Source organism: Larus michahellis, chromosome 1, assembly GCF_964199755.1.
Source record: "Larus michahellis chromosome 1, bLarMic1.1, whole genome shotgun sequence".
Taxonomy (NCBI): domain Eukaryota; kingdom Metazoa; phylum Chordata; class Aves; order Charadriiformes; family Laridae; genus Larus; species Larus michahellis.
The window spans coordinates 34,270,706-34,291,140 of record NC_133896.1 but is presented as its reverse complement, the minus strand read 5'-3'; the positions used below and the strand labels follow the sequence as shown (position 1 = coordinate 34,291,140).

At 39.8% G+C, this 20,435-nt stretch overlaps 1 protein-coding gene across 5 annotated transcripts in view; it reads left to right on the top strand.

The window, feature by feature from the left end:
- The first annotated feature begins 603 nt into the window (after positions 1–603).
- Positions 604–20,435, top strand: part of SCAF11 (SR-related CTD associated factor 11) — a 47,435-nt gene continuing 27,603 nt past the window's right edge. The window contains exons 1-4 of one of the 5 annotated variants that reach the window (XM_074568138.1): positions 770–795; positions 9,969–10,090; positions 17,042–17,117; positions 17,946–18,100. In XM_074568138.1, coding sequence (XP_074424239.1) covers positions 10,043–10,090; positions 17,042–17,117; positions 17,946–18,100 — 279 coding nt within the window. In that variant the 5' untranslated portion in view covers positions 770–795; positions 9,969–10,042. Of the gene's footprint in view, positions 796–1,156; positions 1,672–9,968; positions 10,091–17,041; positions 17,118–17,945; positions 18,101–20,435 lie in introns of those variants that run through there. The other 4 variants (XM_074568200.1, XM_074568363.1, XM_074568285.1 and 1 more) reach the window with 4 other exon arrangements.

Below are 20,435 nucleotides of genomic sequence, written 5' to 3'. Positions count from 1 at the left end.
GCTGAGGCCGGCGGCGGCTCCCAGCCTGCCCGGGCCTCTGGCCCCACCGCCGCCATCGCCACAGGCAGGGACAGCAGGCCCAGGATGGGCCTAGGCCGGCTCCCCAGCCGCCGCGTCGCGCACAGGTTGGCGTTCCTGCGGCCACAGGGCTCCGTCCAAAGCGCCTTTGGGATAATTTTATTAAAATAATAATTAAAAAAAAGGGGGGGGAAGGGGGGGCTGGCACTCGGGCTACTTCGCGTCGCCGTCAGATGACGCCACCGCCCGCGCGCCTCCTCGACCGCGCCCGGCCCGCCGCGCCGCCGCCAGAGGGCGCCCCCCGCCCGCGGCCCGCGGCGCCGCCCCGCCCCGGCCCCGCGCGCCCGCCCTCCCTCCTCCCATTGGCTCCCCGCCGACATCCGCCGTCGGGTCACGTGCCGCCCCCCCCCCCCCCCCCCGCCTCAAGGCAGTCCGGAGGACCTATCCCACAATGCCCCCGCCGCCGCGGGACGGTTTGGGGGCGTCTCGTTGGCGGGTTGGGCCGCCACGACACAGCGTCCGGCCCCCGGACCGCCCCCACCCCCCCCGCGGGAGGCGGAAGGCGGCAGAACAGCGCCCCCCAGCGGCCCCCGCCGGCGCCGCGCACTCCCGGCCGCGCGCGCGCGGACATGTGGCCCGGCGGCCGCTGAGCGGGGCCCCGCCGAGCCCAGCCCGGGCGGACGCTCCTCGGCCGCGGCGGGGAACCGGAACCGGAGCCGGGGAACCGGAGCCTGCGCTTGATGCGGGTGACCGCGCGAGGGGACGGCGCGGCGCCAGGTAAACACCGGCGGTCGGGGCCGGGGGGGTGAGGGAGCGGGGAGGTATGGCGGGCGCCTCCCTCAGGAGTTTCCGTGAGGAAAGTGCTGGGGGCCGTTCCCCGAGGCGGGCCGGCGGCAGGAGGGGAGGCGCGGGGGGTGCTGCCGTCCTGCTCTGGCCGGGGCCTTCGGGCTCGGGTGTTCCCTCTGCTCCGCCGGGCGGAGGGCGGGGTTTGCTGCCGGCCCCGGCCTCGGGGTTTCCCCCCCGCTCCTATTCTCGCCGCCCCCGAGTCGTGGCGCCGGCCCGGCCCGGTGACAGGCCGCCGAGCCGGCGGGGGCAGGGAGGGAGGGAGGGCGGCTCTCGTCCGCCCGCCTCGCCTCCCGGGGCGAGAGGGGAAACAAAGCGGGGTGGCCGGGGCGATCCGCCGTTCCCAGGAGAGCGCCGGCCCTCTCCGCGCCGAAAGCTTTTGTGAAGGCGCAACGGGAGGAGCGGCGGCAGCAGCCCTGCCCGGTGATCCGTGAGCGGGGTCGGCGGGGGGGGACACGGGCACACCGCCGCGGCGCCGGCCCGAACAAAGATCCCGGGGGGGGGCTCGGCACCGCCGTCCCTCGCCTTCCCGGGAGCCCAGAGTGGTAAATACCGGCGGTGTGGTGGAAGAGCGTCTTGGAGTAGCTGGAGTTACGGCAAGAGTTTGCGGTTGTGGAGGAAGTTGAGAGGCTCGACGTGAAGCCGCTTTTGTGCTGCGGTGGAATCGCGACTGACTTTTAAACATCAGTAAAGTTGCACAGAGTAACGCTGGAGCCGGGAAGCGATACAGTTATCGACCCAGTGCTAAACTCTCCAGTTCTTCTGGTGTTTTAGAGTACATTGTGTCCTAATTATTTTTTTTTCCCTTCGGTGAGTATTAAAGAATATCATTAGCCTGAGCCCCAGATGCAACTCGTCTTTGACAATGTATCTCCACGTTTATAACCTCAAAACAGAAGAGTTTTGGTGGGGCTAAAATTGGTCCCTTTCCTCTCACGATGTTTTTATTTTAGACTACTAATTAATTTAAAATTTTTATGAAGAACGAGATAACAGAGAGAAAGGTCAGGTAGTAACTGTTTGTTTAGTATCAGTAACTAGGTACTGTTGGCAAAGAATCACTTATTTAAAATGTCAAGAGACGGTTAAGGCTGCTCATATCTAAGTAATAATTATATAATGGATTGGAATGGCCCTGATTATTGAACAGCTATTTTAAGATTGTAATTTTATAGCTTTTTAGGGCTTTTGTAACCTTAAAGGGAGATTTAGCTAACTTAGTGTCTGGTGTTATGTTTGTATATCACTAATTTATTGGGGGCCCTTAATTCTCTTTCAGTGAATCATAGTTTTTAGTGGAATGTAATCTAACTTAGGGTTTTACTGTGTGGGTATTCAGACTGTCTTACACACAGAAGAGGAGTGGGGAAAGTCTTTAGTCATTTTGTCATGGTTTCTTTCCATCTTATCAGGGTGATAAAAATTCTCTTTATTTGGTTGATTATACGTGATAATCTATGTCTCTTCTTTTTTTGACTGGAAGGCTATATTTAGAGATTCACAAGGTTCAAAAAAAAAGGATAGCATCCCCTTTATTGACATGGAAAAGACTTGGAAATGATCCCAGCATTTTTCAAATGTTTCCTTTAGAATTTCTAGGAATATAATGTTTGTTGTTCAGTTTGGCTTGCATGAGCCAAGACATAGTTGGAGGGGGGGAGCTATTTAAACTTTTATTCAACAGGTTTAATCTTTTGCGGCTTTCCTTTCAGTAGCGTACGTTTTCTGATATGTCAACTTCCGGAGTGATAAATGGCCCAAATAATAAATGCATCAATTTTCTTTCACGTTCCACTCGCCTTAAAGCCTGCTTGTGAATAAGCAGAATGGACAACAGTTTTGTGGCCTTAGGGAGAGAGAATCTCTCTCTTCCAAATGGTCTTGAAAGGGAATGTTTTTAGACCTTTAATACCAGTAAAACTGGGTTCACTAGTTTATTCAGATTATCTTTAAGATTGGGAATACTTCTCCAGAAGTTTGGTGAGTTTTTTGAACATGAATTTATCGTGCTCAAACACAATATGTAGAGGTTGTTGAGTTTGACTCAAAAAGGAGATTTATGTTTACCTTATTCTCCAGTTATTCAGCTATTGCTTTTGAAACATCCAGGTGATAAAGAGTTTCTTTGTGCTCTCAACTGACTGTAGTTTGACACAGTTGATGCATGACTTCTATCCTCTGGTTAGATGGTTCTGTAGATGGTTCTGCTTATGATACGTGATGGTTCTGCTCCAGTTACAAACATCTGGGTCTTTTTCCTATTACAGGGATTCTTTGCAGAATCTTTTCAGTTTTCCGCTGTCCTGAATATTAAAAAACCTGTGCGAAAACTTGATTTTTTTTTTTAAAGTTGACTTTATTTAGTAATTAATTTAGTGGTTATTTTATTTGAATTAATGATATATTTAAACATACATGATGTTAATGGGAGGGGAAACATGGCTGGAAAAAGTTTTATTGACTGCCTTGCCATACTGACACCGGAATCCTTGAAGCCTGGCTTTCTGTCAGTCCAGTGTTCAGTGTTGGGATTTTCTTTGCCAGCGGTCTAAGGTGAGCAAGAAAAAACATCCTTCCAGTTAATAGTAACAAAAACATGTGGTCCAGTTTCTGCTCATAGCTAAACTGATTATTCAGTGCTATCAACTCATTGTTATCAATTTATCTGAATGAATTCTGAAATGGTTGCAGCTAATCTGCTGAACCATTTAAGATTAGCATAGATTTTATAAATCTTAACATTGCTCAGGTTTCCTTGAGGTTTTTTGCAAGTTGGAGATATAGTGTTAAGCAGATTTATACCCTAACACTTCTTCTGTAGTCATCAATACCAGAGGCCTCTAATGTGCGTATTCTGTAGAGCGCTTCCAAAAAAAGGGCTAGTTCATGGCTTTTCAGCAGTGTGGGCACGTTTTGTTTCATCTCTGTGTGCTAGTCCACCTTGTCCTGAATGGCAGTGACCTTGATCTGAGAGGATACAAGTGCTGTGACATTGTGTCTTCTCTTCCCTGCTTGTTTCATCTCTTTAGCCAACAGTTGAGGATATGGGCATAGTTTGCAAGCAGAAAGGTGTGAACATCTCTTTTCTGGGTTTGAAAGGTGCTTGATTTTGGTACCCTAAACCACTTGAGTAGGATGATACTCTTGCATAGGAAGTTGGCTGCAGTTGTGAAATAACAAAGGGAGGACTGCAGCTGCTGGAAGACGGAAGGTGAATGCGTGTCTGCCTTTCTGTTCCCTAAAGCTGCAGCTCTGCTGTCCTGAGCAGTTGTCCATCACCTCTCTACATCTGGGTCTGGTGGAGCACCAAAGGCAGGGTGACTGCCTTGGAAGGGATCTCAAAGATTGAATATGCATATTTTGTAATTCAGTGGGACACACCAGATTCAACAAGTAGTTTTTCTCTGTCAGGAATTTGAAAAAAAAAAAAAAAAAAAAAAGCTAAGGAAGTTGCCTCTTGCTTTTAGAAACATTCTGCTTTCCTACAGCTTATTTTTAAGGCATGTCGGATTTTTTTTCTCCAACTAAAAGTCTTAAGGAAAGCTGATGAAATTTAACCAAATGTGGAAGTTGTCGCTTCTATGCTGGGGAAATTGTTAACTGACTTGACAAAGAATGATCAAAATACTGCCTTTACTTGCGTATGCGTAGGCAAGATTAAAATAAACTTTATATAAGATGCATTTAGTCAAGTAACTTATTTATATATATACACACATTTGGGTATGTTGTGCTAAAATAAATATTTTTGCCCATTCATTTTTCATTATCAAATAATGCTGTCTCACAAATTATCTCGATGAAACAGTAATGTTACGCTTTATCTCCATGAGAACATAAAATATGAATTTTAACTCAAAAAAACTCCATCACAGCAAACATGAAAAAGTAACATTTTAATTTGATAGTCCTCTGGCCAGTGGTATTTCTTCTTAACTTCCTGAGATTATTTCACGTGCATGTGTGTATATAAATGTTTAAAAAAAATTTCAAATAAATATGTAGACAGAATTGGGAAGAAGAAATATGTCTTCCAGAAGCTGTTTTCTAACACCTAATACTGTGGTAAATTGCATTATCTGATCACTTTTTCTAATAGACACTAATAATAATAATAATGTCTGTCTTAACGCAGATTTTATTTAAGGATTGGTGAACTCCCATTAAAATGCAATTTTTGTTCCTCTGTTATTAAGTCTGTAAGTACTGCTTAACTGTGATCTGCCTTCAAAGGTACGGTCTGTGAGTAAACCTGAGTGATGCGTTTAATGATGTTTGGAAATTTTCCAAGCTAGTTTAAAATTGCTTGGAAACATCAAGTGAGTTAACACTTGTTGTCTCTCTACTTACTACCTGGCTTTCATTAGACTGCCAGCAGTAATAAGGAATGTGAAAATCCATGGGATTGGTGTCTGATACAAGTCTTCATATATGTCCATACCTTTAGATAGCAACACAGGCCAAAACTGCAGCAGTGAAGACTTCTACCTTTCTTGGTGTGCCCCGGGGGAGATAGAGACCCTTACATGAAACGGCGCTGTACTGTTATTCAAAACTTGAGTTTTAAGGTAGAAGCTGAAGGCAGATGAGCAGTCTTTTGGACTGCTCACTTTCCAGACCAAATTACTGCCGCAATTGTGGACGCAGGAGGGACAATGAAATTCTTCTCTGCTTTCAGTACAGACACTGAGTAAGCACTTCTTGTACAGTTTTGCTTTTTTTAAACGTCCTTAGTTTTACATGTGATGCAAAAGGTAGTGACCCCTGTGGATAGATAGGTGTAACAAAAAGTAATTGGAAGTCCTTCTAAACAGTTGGAGAAAAGCAATCTTTTAGAACTACTGTGAGCTCATTGGAGTTTTGTTTTAGGGATGTTACCAAATAAAGGTACCTATAACAACGAAGGTAAAGTGTATTCTTCTCTCAAAACCTATGCAATTGTGAATTCTAAGATGTAGTTTCATCAGCCTGAGCAAGAAAGGTACCTTGTACAACTCTTGGATAAGTCAGTTGGTACTGGCAGTTATTTTGTGGTTACTATTCCGGCAAGAAACTTTGAATGAGAATGGGGTTCATCATTGTAAGGAGCTTCTAGTATTGGTTTGGGACGCTTAGGTTCTTTTTGAAGCTTTGCAATGAGATAGAATAATCAATTGTAACAAAAACTTGGTTGATAACAAAACAGTACTTTACTGTGAATTATAGGTGATTTCTTGATGCTATCTATATTGTGAAAGTAACCCAAAATGGTGATTAGCGTGTTTTTCTGTTAGTAGACTTTATTCACAAGTTGAAACGAAAGGTGATGGAGTTCAGGTTGTATTTTCAGCGCTAGATCTGGCTTTTCTCTCTTGTGTGCTTAATAGTTTCTGTTATCTTTTGTGTGTTGCTATTGGCATTAAGGAAATCTTCTCTTACATACCTGTCTTCATTCCTGGTCATGTTTTTCTAGCTTTATTTTAGCTATCTTGAAAGTTATCGCTGAGCAAGGGCTGTGAAAGCAAGATCAACAGTGATTGAAACTGTTTAGTCCCCATATATCTGTTGTTTCTGAAATGACATCTAGTGCATTGTTAGTCTACAAATATTATAGAAGATCTTGTGCAAAATACAATTACACTTAAAATTATTTCAACTGTCATAAATCCTTTACAAACTCTTTGTTTTTATACAGCTTTTTTTTTTTCTGAGATTTTAAGAGGTTAGTGTAGGTCCTTGACCTAAGCTTATAAAATACTGTTATTCAAAGTCAAAAGGAGCTTGAGGACCATGTTTTTAACATGATAGCTTTCATCTAGTGCTTTTTTAAAAACAGTATGCCTCAGAGAGACAAAATGTACTTTTAAACGGCAATGTTATTTCCTTTCTTTTGTTTGTTTTTGAATCCATGTCTGTATATTTCACATGTAAGCTGAAATTACTTTTTATGGAAACACATAATTTTTTTACTACCAAAAGAACATGTCATATTACTAAACTCTTGATTTGATGCTTAAAATGAAAGAACAGCATGCTTTTAATAGAGGACTCAAACTCAGTATATTTTTGTCAAGTGTGTGTATGTGGTTCTGTGCAATCTTCTGTAGTGCTTTTTTTTCCCCCCATTTACGTAAATCCATAAAATTATATGGGAGCATCTACATTACATAAATTTTGTTAGAGGGATGCCTTTCAGATTGCAGGGGTTCAACATTCAGAAGATGAGAAATAAGACTACCATGATGCAGGTGAAAGGAAAAAAAAAAAACTGGTAGTCTGTAATTGGACAATTGCGTGCTGTTTCTTCCTTTGCTGGATTCAGCCCTTTCCCCTTTGGCTCAATATACTTTTCTAATCACCTACCACTCTGTGTTTGTTGCCTCTTTAATTTTTTGCATCTTAAGTGTGCTTCTTGCCATTGCTACTGTCCCTGAGCCTTTCATTTGAGTTCAATCTTACTCTGTCAGTTTTGCCCATCATTTTTCCTTCCACTGTTAAAAGGTCTTAGCTTTTCCACTTCTGTCTTTTGGTTCAGCTCCTGCATCTCTGGTGTTTAAGGCCAGCTATTTGGGCATGTTTAGGATGGTAGTAAGAAAAATAAAGATGGCCTTCCTAGCTTCTTTAGCATCAGAGAAATGATTGCAACAAGTCCTGCTGTGTTGCCATAGCACTGGCTGAAGTATGCTCATTCATCTTGTGGGAATGTCACATATGCAGTATAGCAATGGGATAGGAACTTCAAATTATTAGTGTATGCTAAGCACAGATCCAGTTTATGGGAAAAAAATTAAATGCAATGACTAGCAAGGATTTCTTGAGTAAATGCAAGCTTTTTTTTTTTTTCCCAGATCTATGGCTAGATTTGGAAGGGTTGCGTGTGTGGAAAGCGTGTTCTTGATCTCAGCAATCCACTGCCAAATATATGCTTTTCAGTGGAAAGCATGAAAACATCAGTGCTTCCAAGTGGCTAGAAAAAAGTACTTTTTTTTTTTTTTAACTGTTCTTGGAAATGGCTGAGCCATTTTTGCTGACTTTGGTATGTAACGCTATCCCTTCCAGCTGCAAGAGTATGCATGTGACTAAGGACCCTCAGCAGCGGAAGGCAAGGTCATGAGTTTATGCTGATTTGATTTAGTTGCTTGAACCATGTGCACCATGACAATGGTACCTAATCCCTAATTAGTTCCTGTTATTTGTAAATCTCAATTTCATCCAGTTTAGTCACAGACTACTTAGAAGAAACACCTAAGTGTTGAACTGTACGTTTTGTGAGAGAATGTTATGTACACTGTTTTTTCTTTCGTATTTCTTTGTATTATATTAATTGCTATGATACTTCAGTGTTTTATCAGCAGTATATGAAACAACATGACTTAGCCCCTGGCATACATGCATGGTCTCCCAACAGGGGTGGTTGGTGTGTGGTGCTTCTGTTGGGAGTCTTATCGTACATGCACACATGAAACAGCAGCACAGCGCATATTGCCTTCTATTGAAAATACTGTTCTGAATAGCAAAATAGGGTGGTCTTTTAATTTCTGTGAATATACATTTCCTCATCCTGTATCAGTCCTTAGAAGGTTCTATTCATCCTGTCTTCTGTCTAAAGGAAGCAGTTTTTTCCTGGGGGAGTTAACCATGGCTCCAACAAGTGTTTCTTCCTATGGCTGTTGTGGATGCAGCCATGCGCTTCTGTAAAGATTTGGCCTAGGATCATCTTGTATAATTCAGACCATCTTTGGAAAGCAGTGTTATGAGCAGCAGCCTTACTGAGAAGCTACCCTGCAAAATTGCCGGTTTTAGTGCGTAGGGAAACTATGCAGCTTTGTCCTTGCTGCTTTTGCATTGTGAAGAGCTGACAGAGGCTTGAGTAACCTAGTTTGTCCTCTGGCAGAGCAGAAAGGAGTTTTCTCATAAATTTGAGAAATGTTGCTAAAGAGCCAGTAGGGGCACAAGCACAGCTTTAAATTACAGGTTAGATTGATCAGCTGTGAATACATACTTTGAATCTAATGAGTCTGAACGGTGACAACTAACTCCCCAAAGTGCTTGGATTGGTTGCTTGGTTTGTGGGTGTTTTTTTTTTCTTTTTCTTTTTTTCCATGCTGACTAGCGAGTTTAGCTTCATCTAGTTCTCAGTCTGCGAACTGAATTTGCCTGAGCACTGGGCCATCTTGGTTGTCAGTGGTCACCCTGCATGTACTGATAGTATAGAGCTGTTATTTTGCTATACTTTGGCATGTAATGTCATGTGGTCTGATGAGTTAATCTCAAGCTGCTGGCGGATACTGGAAATGCCAGAGGGAGAATTGATTTAGATTGACTTGTGTAGGGAATCTGCTGAAGTATAGCTTCTCATTGCTGCTTACTGGGTATGAGCCTTCAATACGAGTTCAGGAGAAATCCTAAACTTCTGCCACCTATCCTAGTGGAACAAAGTGTTTTACGGTTGACAGTGCAGAAAGGTGAGAAATTAATTTACCTAGAGAAGGCAAATTTACCCATCAGTGCCATGAGGTAACAGTAGTTCAGTACCAAACTCAAACCTGATATGTCTAAAAGCTGCTAACTGCTGTGCAAGCTTGTAATCAGCTTTCCTTCACCTCTTCATTAGCTTCCTCAAAAAATGGGGCTCAGCCTTTTGTGATAGCATGGTGAGAACTGATGTATACAGGGAAACTTTCTTCAGTGTGTTTTTGGCAAAGAGAACTAATACCTTTTTGATACTTTAACTGTTTTGGTCAAACATCATACCTTTTCTGGCTGGCGGAAGTATCAGTCTTTATGTGGGTTTTCCTGGTGGTTAAATGGATGATCATGATTCTGATGAGCAAATCAGCCCTTGCATGTGTGTTGTCTTTTGGGGGGAGGTGGGGTGATATGACAGTGTTTCACAAACCTTGGTGCCTTGTTGTCTTAAGTTATCTACTACTTAAGACTGATAAAACGGCTCACTCTTTTGGATGGTTTCTTGGGGATAGGGTTTGGAATGTCTCCGAAGACTGTGCTACTTTTATTATCAGTTGAATTTTAGCACAAGATTTTTGAGTTTGTCATTTTGTTACAGCTTGTTTTCTGGTGGTGGTAGGCCTTCTGTAACCTACATCCTTATTTTTCTTTATTACTAGGTAAAAACCAATGAGAACTGGTTATTTTGGGAAGGAAAGAAACATGAAGGCTGGTCGATCAAGGAGCCATCTGTATGGCTGGGATGTTTATCCCATACATGAGTTTACCAGCACAGAGAGAGGTGGGATGTTACTTAATAGATACCTGCTGGTGATACTAATTTTGTTACTATTTTCAGTGTCTCATATAGCTGAATCTGTTGGGTTTTGAGTTTCTTTTGGTTTTGATAGTAACTCTTATTTAAGAGCATTAAATTGACATGGTGCTGTTCTTAGAGGTATTAACAGCAAAATACAAGTTTTGTGATATAAATATGTTGCCCTTTTTTTCAAGTTGGTAGCCTGTCTGGTTTTGTTCTGTCTTATACTGAAGCTTTTTGGAGAGTGACTTACTCTAAGTAGAACTAGAACACAGTCATTCACCCTTACGCATATGAATAATATAAGATGATGAATAAAGTATTCTTTGGTTACTGTTAGTAATTGTGTAATAGTAAAGGAACTTGTGGATCAGCAAGATTTGTCAAGGCATTGGATACATAAGGCGGTACTGCTGACATTTTTTGGCTACCTTCTTATACTGTCTAGTAAATTGAAGTGCTTTAAATGCTAGACAGTAGAGTTCAGTCTCGTTTGTGTGTAACATTCTGTAAAAGACATGGTGTGCCCCCGTAGTTTTTGGAATATGTGAGGTCTTCTAAAATGACACCTTTCTTATAGCCCTGATATGTTTTGCCTATGTCTTACAGGTGCTTTTTTTGTTAAACTTAAGTGAGGAACACTGCCTACTCCCTTGACTTAACATGAAAAGGTCTGTATGGCAGGTTTTGATTCAGTTTATGATTATAAGCTTTATACAGGAAGGACATGCCTCGTGTGTTCTAAATCTTCCTTGAAACTCATGGTTCTGCAGATGGTCAAACAGGTTACTAGATAATCACTGCATCTGAGCCACTGTGGCAGTTCCTCAAGCTGTACTTGCGCATTTCCATTGAGTTCTGCGTGCCTTCCTTGCTTTGGAGACAGTTTTATGATGTTGTCCTGCATACTTCTGTGAATGCTGACTGGACGTGAGCATTGAGTGTCCACAGCTGCTATTCAGTTCGTTATTGTTGAGGTGCCCACAAAAATGACAGCATTGAATCTAGCAGGGATGTAGCTGTAGCCACAGTGCCTGCAATGTACGGGTGCTTGTCAGTGTCTTGCTGCTAGACTGTGGAAAAAGAAATCCTGAGGAGGACATTCACTGTGGTGCCTTGGGTTGGTTTTGGTTTTTTTCTTCTTTTGTGTAGAGAAGGGGAAAGTCAGCAGAAGGCAATGTGCTGTTTAGGATGGTATAATTCTAGCCATTTGGTGTTGAGGGTTTTCTCCTGTGACTTTACCTTGTGTTTTCATGGACTTGGCGGGTAATCTGGGTACGGCTATGTCCTTGAAGGAAGGCAGTTTGACAACAAAGTCTTGGCTGTTTTAGCACCTTGCTACTGCCAAAAGGGGCAATCCCATTTTATGTCTTCCCTCCCCCATTCTGTCACTTGCAATTTCTTTGGCACATGTGTGGCTCTTAGCTGAGTCTGCTCACCATCACTAGTGGTGAGAAACAGATCTGCTTCTTTTGGTGGCAGCAAGCTGTTAGATTAGATTAGCTTTCTTGGGTAATTGCATCCTTAGAGGGTCTGGAAAGAGCCTTTAAATCAGCAGTGTCTCCTCTCCTGAATAGCCCAGATTCTTTCCAAGACACTGGATCTACATGAATAGGTTTAAACCACCTATACAAAAAAGTTTCCCTTTCTTTTCTCGAAAGCAAAGCGCTAGTCTCTTTCTTTCTCTTCACCTTTGTTGGTTCTATGGCATTCCATCTGGGAATGCAGACAAGGTGCAATTTGAGCACACAAAGAGTAAAGATCCTCTTTAAAAGCCCTCTTTTGAGTGTGCCTGTTGGTTCTATTCTCACTAATGTTCTGGGCCATGAGATTTTACTACAAAAAGGAGCAAATCCAGGATAAGTGCTTCCAGATCCTCAGTTTAGCCCTCATTTATTGGAGGGCAAACAACATTACTGAATTGTCACTTGAAACAAGTCTACCTTCCAGGCTCTTCAGACAAATACCCAATAGTGTCTTTTGGTGGTGTGGTGGTTTTTTTTTCTTTTATTCACATGTGTTGCGTTACACTTAATGGTATAAGTAGGTAAAAAGCTTTTCAAGTGTTAGCTGCCATTGGAAATACTAGGTGTTTCCTCAGCCCATCTCCAAGAGGGCATAAGACTTCTGGCAAAAGTTTTTAAAATTTTCATCAGCAGCTAGGCATTTGCCCAGTAATGGTCCTGAGGTTATGGTGAGCCCATATGGGGAACTCCAGAGGACACACTGTATTCTGTCACTAATTACTTAAAAAAATCTCTAGTTTTGTAAATGTGGCTAATTATTAAGATCTGTTTTCCTTAAAAACATGCTTGCTGAGGGAGAGCTTAAACCTCCTTCCGAGGTTTCTTAAAAATATCAAAATGCGTAGGGCAAAATAGAGTCCTACTTATTGCTGCCCAAGATTTTGATGGGAATAAAGAGTCGTGGTGTTGTATTAAGCAAATAAACTCTGTACACTGAATGTATGGCTGACTGTTGTTTCGTATTTGAAACTAAATGTTTCTTGAGTAAAGTAGTAAAGAAATCAAAACATAACTAAAGTGCCACAAATCCTTATTGAAAGAAAAGAAAATATTTTTTAAAGAAATAGAAGAGTCAAAATAAGTCACTGCTATTAAGTATTGATGCAACATGTATCTAAGAAATTGAAAGGTTACAAATGTTTCCTACGTTAAATCTGCTAAGGGAACAAGAATAAGCCAGTCTTGGACAGCATTTTGGCCTTGCTTCTGGGAGATCTTGTTGCATGTGTTCTTAATTTTATCCCCCTTTCCAATTGAACAAGTCTACATCTGTGTAGATAGGTCTCTGGACCATTCCTGTGTTGGAGGAAAAGCGTATTTAGCTGTTGCATTTTTATTTACAGGGAATGCTTGTAAAGGCTTTGTCTTGTAGTTAGTCAAAAAGGAGGCACATGCTAATTTCATGTGTCACTTGTAATTAGGCTACTATAAATTTTCATCCAATGATTTTTCGATGCCTGTTTAATGTAATAGATTTTAGTTCAGTAAGAAAATCAGTTGCGTGACTTTGAACAGACCAAGTCTTTTCTTTCTGCACGCACAGTGAATTAGTGTTGAAATACATCTTTATTTTTAGGTTACGAATTGTATGAAATAGTTTGTGTTAATATAAATAACACTTATATTTTTTTATACAGGAAACTGTTTAGTGTGTAAATGGCACTTACATCGGTCTGCTTTATGGAGTTAAGTACATCCTGAAGCTACGTTACTCAGATGGACAGTGACAAATCTAATCTCATGTTCTACAGTTAACTCTCTTTAAGCACTTTTGTTGGCAGGTGTCTTTGGCATCTGCCTTCCATGAAGACAAGAACATGAGTTTCCTTTGAAGAATAGCCTAGAAACTTAGATGTTTAACCCCTTTAAAAATAAGGGGAGGATGGGGTGGTGGTGTGTACCTGTGGTAATATCCTTGTTCACTGCTTTCGGTTTAGTATACTAGAGTATTCTTGCCTTTATCTCAAATATGAAATAAAATAAGGTCTTTCTCTTACAAAGTAATTACATTGAAAATTTACAAGCACTAGAAAAGTACCATCTTGGCTGTAATGCTATCCTGTCTTTAGGCATTCTTAGAAAATATTTTATCTGTAGAGTTGGGGGGGTGTGCGGGGGGGTTGATTTTGGGTTTTGTCCGCACCAACATAGTATAGTGCTTGTTGCTGTCTTGTCAAGTGCCTTGCATGTATGGGTCTTGGGGTATTATCTAATATTTCACATCAACAACTGAATGATTGTAACTAAAACGTGTTGGTCATGAGTCATTGGAATCTGGTAGAAGTAATCTTTGGATATTAGCATTCTTCAAATACATATTAGCCTCATCGGACATGATTAGCCATGGATATGGACATAATATGATCTTCATGTGAACTCATACAATTTGGTAACTGGGAGAATGACAAAAAAAATTCTCACTTCTTTGACTGTCTTCCCCCCTCCCCAGCCAAGACTACAGATTTCTTGCATGGCACACAGCTGGAATGAAAAAGTCTGAGAAATACTTCAAAATCTCCTTGAAGTTTAAAAAAACCTGAAGGAATATATCGCACTTGGAGACAAATAGGAGTTCTGTTTTCTGTGCCATCTGCTTCTCCTAAACCACTGTGTTCTGTTTTCCTAACTCTGTTCTTAATTTTGTAAATTTAATGGCAGTCTTTAGTGGTAACTCCTCTTCTGCTATTACAATGCTTGTGATGCCCCTTTTAAAGTAGTGGAGAAAATAGTCTTTGCAAAGTTAATTTGTTAAATATTATGTAAATTTTGATGTCTTTTACTTATAAATATTTATATTTCAGTAGTGTTAAATTCTCCTGCTGTGTTGTGTGAAATGCATGGTGTCAAACTGGCAAAAAGGTGTGCTCTGCAAAGTGATCTGTGAAATGCATTAGCGGTACTCAGTATCTGTTTAAATAATAGGTTTGTGAGAAGAACGATGTAACACCGCATAAATGTTTTCAGTTGCTGCACACCTTGGATTTACTGATATTCTGACAAAGTTTTAGGATCTCTGTTCTTCTAATTATTGTAACTATGCAAGAATTTCTGGGATGTCTTTGTGTTTAGAAAGAGTACAATGGAGAAAAAGTGGCTTTTTTCCTGGGGAAAAACAAATCTAAAGAGCTTCTATGGTCGTATTTCTGCAATTTGTCATAGTGAACTCAAGACCTCTGTTACAATAAGCATGAACTCTACAACTACTGCTAAAGTTACAATTTGTTATCTGGATTTTGTCTATTTAAAACCTTTTCTGTGGGTGGATGCAGAGTGCAGAATTCATGATCTTGTCTTTAAATGGTCTTGGCTGTGACATGTCCTGGGACTTTTAAGGCTGAGAGAGGTATGAGCACAGCTTATGTTCTTATGTTTTATATATAAAAGCCTGTATACCACATACCACCACATGATTTAAACTTTTTGGGACCAAAGCCACTTAAAAGTCCTCTTTCAGAGTGAAAACAACAGACCTCGATCTCATATTTTAAGGTCAAATGTGGTTTTGGTGGTCTTACCTGCCCTAATTAGATGCAGATTTTGTTATTTAAGGCATTAAATTTTAAAGTAGCAGTTTGGCTTTTCGGTTTCATCTTATCTAGCCTGCAAAGGATGATAGGCGATGGTCTGGTCAGTGGCTGTTCTGCTAACAGAGCTTGCATACAACCTATGGCAGTCACTGCAACACAGTCTGTATTAATATTAGTGCTAGTAACTGCTCTACAGTTGATGGCATTTATCCTAGTGGTATCTTTTTAAGTCTTGTTTTGTATCAAAATAGGATAGCAATGTAGGGGGAAATAAATCCCCTTATAGCTAGGTTTTTGTTTCTTTCTCGCTTCCCTTTCCCCCCACCTTCGGTTAACTTGATTCACGTGTTCCTTTGGGGGGATTGAAAAGTAGTTTCTAATGGGAACATTGTAGCCATTGAGAATTCTAATTACAGACTGGTAATTAGTTTCACAGTTTTGACCATTTCTTTAATGAACTGTCTGTGTTTGAGACTCGCAGATCAGAGTCCTGCTTGCCTGGATTGCCTAAGAAAGCAAGAAGTGTGTTATGTGGTGGGTATCTATGGGAGCATTTATTTTCTCAGTAAAAAGAAATCATCATTAAAATGCTTCCTGCTGCCAAGATCAAGCAATAAAGACTTGATCAGAAGAAAAGTTTTGGGAGGCAAATTCTGCGCCTCTCGCTCCTGGATATCCAGGTAATAAAGGGAAACCAATGTAGTTCCTAAGAGAAACAGGAGGAAGTTTAGTTGAGGAGTGTGATTGTGGCGTTCTCAGCTCTGTCCTGCTACTTTTTCTAGCAAAGATGTTACAGAGTAAGGGGTTTGCTTCAAATTGGAATGCTTACGTAGCAGATCTTGGTAATTTCTGATTTCTTCAATCTCTTGTGAAGTCTTAATTTGTCCTTTTAAATAATAATTTAATAATTTTATTAATAATAATAATTTTCAATATTAATAATAATTTTTAAAGCTTTATATAGTTCTGAAGAAAACTGCTGGTCTCTCTAGGGCTGTTGGGTTGGAACTTTATGTGCTTATACTGTCTCTGCTGTAACTACAGGAGTTTGAAATGCAGGAGATTCAGTCCTTGGTGTAGATACTTTTTTTTTAATGTGTTTTGTTCTGCGTGCAGTAGGCCTCCAAAGAACATACGCTTGCTGTTTCTCATGCAAAATCAAATTTGTTCAGTCTATATGATGTGGATCACAGGGATATTCTCTATCCATGTTATTCTTACTTATAGTGCCCCTTTGGAGAACAGTTAAAAGTGCATCCTCTCCATTCACGATGCTCCACTGCTTCTGTGCTTGTGACCTGTCCCTTGTTTGATTTGATGATACAACTTTCCCTGCATTTTTTTTTTTCTGAGGGCAAATAATTCTGATTGTATGACAAAAGCAGGAAGCAAGCAAATGTTAGCTGTTTTCATCTTTCTCACTTGCCACTACTATGGTCATGCTAGTTGTGGAAAGCAACTGACTCTTACGGTGTTTGTGTGTTTAATATTTTTGCTTCAACCATTTGTGAAGGGCAATTTGCATGTGTTAGTTACTGCAGTGTTAGGTGGTGTGGTTTGCATAGAAACTTAGCAATACGTTTAATTTTTAAAAATAAAAGCACCATCAGTGTTCTTAAAACACTGCAAAAACTTTGCGTTTGTTGAACAAAAACAGTTTTCAAGTTGGCAGTATCAGTTGTGAGACAGCATTAATGATGCTCATAAATTGCAAACAGATTGTGAATGATCTGTATCTCACTCTTAATGTCATATCTTTCTACTCTACAAAGGTGTAATGAAATGGAGAGCACTGGAGTACGCTCATTAAATCCGTAGTAGTCATTTTTATTTTCAAGTTGCAGTCTAAATGAACTGTGTAAACTTTCTATGTTTTCCAGGCTACGTTTTGTAAGATGAAGCACAGAAAGCAATGTATTCAAGATACTGAGGGTCAGAAGCATGAAGGCATGGAAGGTAAAGTCTGTGTGTGTGAAAATATTCAAGTATGTTGTTCAGGTTCAAGCTGTGAAGGTCAGATTTTACATTTGCTGTCTCAATTAGTATGCTGCTTGTTTTGAAAGAAGTTGCGTAAACATAACCACTATCTTAGCATAATATTTTTCTTTGGTGTATGGGGTCCCCAAATCCTTTCCTGTCTCTTCTGTTTTTTACTTGTTGACTTCTAAAAAATGGAGATAGCAATTGTTATTCAGAGAAATAATTAATTTAGAGTAAAATTCCGTGAAGAAAAGTTCTTGCATTTTTATATTCTGAAAACAATTTCTACCTTTAACAAAATGGCGAGCATTTTTTATTTAATGTACGTGATAAGGTAAATATTTGAGGATGTTCAGATTAAAATAGCTGGAAGACTGGAAAACTAAAATAAAGGTAGGCCCTGTGTATATAAGATAATGAATTAGAATATGGTAGTCTAATTTATTTCATGGGGAGAGAGTGCAAACAACCGAGGAGAAAGAACTCAGGAGAACAATTTCTAAATGGCTACATGGCCAATAGGAAACACCGTGTAATGCTTTCCTTATTTAAATAGCACTAGAGCTAACTTCCCTTTGTTTTAATATTGGTACAGTAGTCTGAAATATGTTGCTTAGTATTTTTCACCTGAAGTACATTCTTTTAACTACTCTGGCCAGTGTCTTGATGGCATTAGACCTGAAAACTTGATTAATTTGCTTTTAACTACACAAAATTGTATCTTATTGCCTTATTATTCAAATCTAAAAGGGCTTTGTTCCAAAAACTGGCAAAAATTCTGAGTGTCAATGTTAATGATACCAGGTGAAGAAAATGAAGAAACCTGTTCCTGTTCTACTTTATTATATGACGGTGACACATGCCCCATCTGTCTGAACTGCCTTCTAGAACAAGAGATTGGTTTTCCCGAGAACTGTAGTCATACCTTCTGCATGACTTGTATTCTCAAATGGGCTGAGGTAAGACTGAGAACGAAGATGTGTTTTTATTTTTCAGTAAAATCTACTAACTAACTACTTTTTTTTAAATAAAGTAAGTTATGCATTCTGACTTTGCACAGAAGTGTTTCAATGACCGGTTTATAGATAGATCATAGGAAACTTTCTCCTTAATGCAATAAAGTACTTTGTGTTTTCTTTTGCTAGACATCCTGACTTACTAATGGTTACTAAAGATTAGGGATCAAAAAAAAATGGTGTTGGCTCTTTGGAAGATCAGACAGTATTGTGTACATGTTGTAATATTGCAGTGTCATTAGCTTAATCTTATTTTGTTATCCCTTATTGCTGTCCATAATAATGTCAGCTCTTAGGGCTGGGACCAATATGTTCTTATTGTAGTCTACAGTATGAGTCTGATAAAACCTTAGCTTTTGAACTCTAAAGAAAACTCAGCTAAAAGATTTAGTGCTATTCTGAATTAGAAACTTTCATTTTAATGATAATTTTTGCTATTATTTCATCTGTGTTAATAACTTTGTAGATAGTTCTGGAACCTTAAAGAAAAATGACTTGAACAAATTCTTGATGATCTTGTTCTATTTATCCCTTTTTCCTCACATGTGTCCTGTAATGATTGCCGTAAGTCTTTGGTGTCTTTACCTTTCCTGTAACTTTTTCAATTGTCAATATAAAACTACAAATTAGAATTGCTTTCTACTGTATTTGGGGGGGAGGGGTGTGCTCAAATGAGCTGCTGCTTTTTGTCCTGCTTTTGTGAGCTTGAATTTGTTGCTCTTTGTAGTAGAGACCCCTACTTGGTGTCTTTGCAGTAACTTTCTTTTGAAGTAAATGATGATTTTGGTTTCAGTGTATTCTTTAGAAGGCTGTTATCACTTATATGTATGTATATATATAATCTACTTATTTACGTATTATTTTCACTTACTGTATTTTTAACCTTAACTTTTGTGTTACTTATTACTGAAAGCAGACAGTAACATAAATAACTTCTTTCTGAAGATTTTGTATGAACTTCAGAATATTAAACAAAGATTATTAGGTGAAACTTTCTTTAGATTCACAAACCAGATAATAAACCAAGTCTCCTGTTGCCAGGATTTTTTTTCTGCAAATGATTAATTGCAGTGCTTTTATTTATAAAAGATCAGGAAATTCTCATCCACAATTTTATCCTGACTTCCTTAGCTGGTATAATGGCAGCTGAAAGGCAATAAATAGTGACATGCACAGGGAAGCAGTATAGTAGATGCAGGGCTTGCTCCTGGATTTGAGTTTGTTGACGTTATTTAACAGATGCTTTTCAGCCCAATAAGGAAGTTTTAAAGAGTAAGACGTTTTTCTTGTCATGTCAATTTTATTTTTTTTGGCCCCAAATAGAATAAAATCACCTTCTGCTCTTAAGAGTTCACAGGTGAAGTAGATGTAATGTCATAAAAATGGTGGGGGGTTGTTTTTAAAGCTACATAAGGCTTCTGCTTCTTTCCGTTAGTGACATCCAATGGGTAAAACCAGCCAGCCTTCCTTTTCTGAGGATACTTGATAGTTGGACCTGTTGAGTCCATTAAACTCCACTGCCTAATCTAGTAGTTTTAATTAAAAGTAAGGTGAGGGGGGGAAAGTGTTGAAAACTGGCTGATAGATGTTCAGATGCTTCAGCTGTGGGAAGCAGATGAGGTTTTATAGCTTGGAATGACAGAAACCCGTTATAAGCATGTGGCCATCTGAAGCATGCTGATGCCATGTGGTTTTTGTGTCCACTGTTAGTATTTAATCAGTGACTGGTTTTGTTCTTTTTGAGAAGTCTTGCATAAGGTTTAGCTTTCTCTGATAGTTTTTGGTTGATCATAACTAAGGAGAAATAAATAATTGGTAAGTAGTTATTTTAAGTCACTCTGAATAATGAAGATATAAAAATGATCTGCTCTTTAAAAATATGCTACCAGATTCTGTTTAAAGATTTAAGTATTTTTATTGGGTATAAATAAATTTGGTTTAAAAAACACTGTTTTCCTGTTTAAGTGCCGGAGAATAACAAAATTGAGAATAAGATTCAGTGAAATAAAAAAAAAATAAAAAAAATAAATTTAAAAAGGCCTGACGTTCAGATTACTTTAAGTGCTCTTTTTTGTATTAACAGTTAAGCTTTATACACTTAAAGGCTTTGTCAGCAGTTTGCGTTCAAGTTGGATATTTCCTCTTTCTGGATTTCAAAATGTAACAGGAGCAACTACTTCTTTAAACTGTTGTTTACAAATTGTACATAATCATTGTTCTTCTGAGCGTTTATAGCTTTTATATATAACTATGTAGATTCTAATTAAAACCAGAGTAG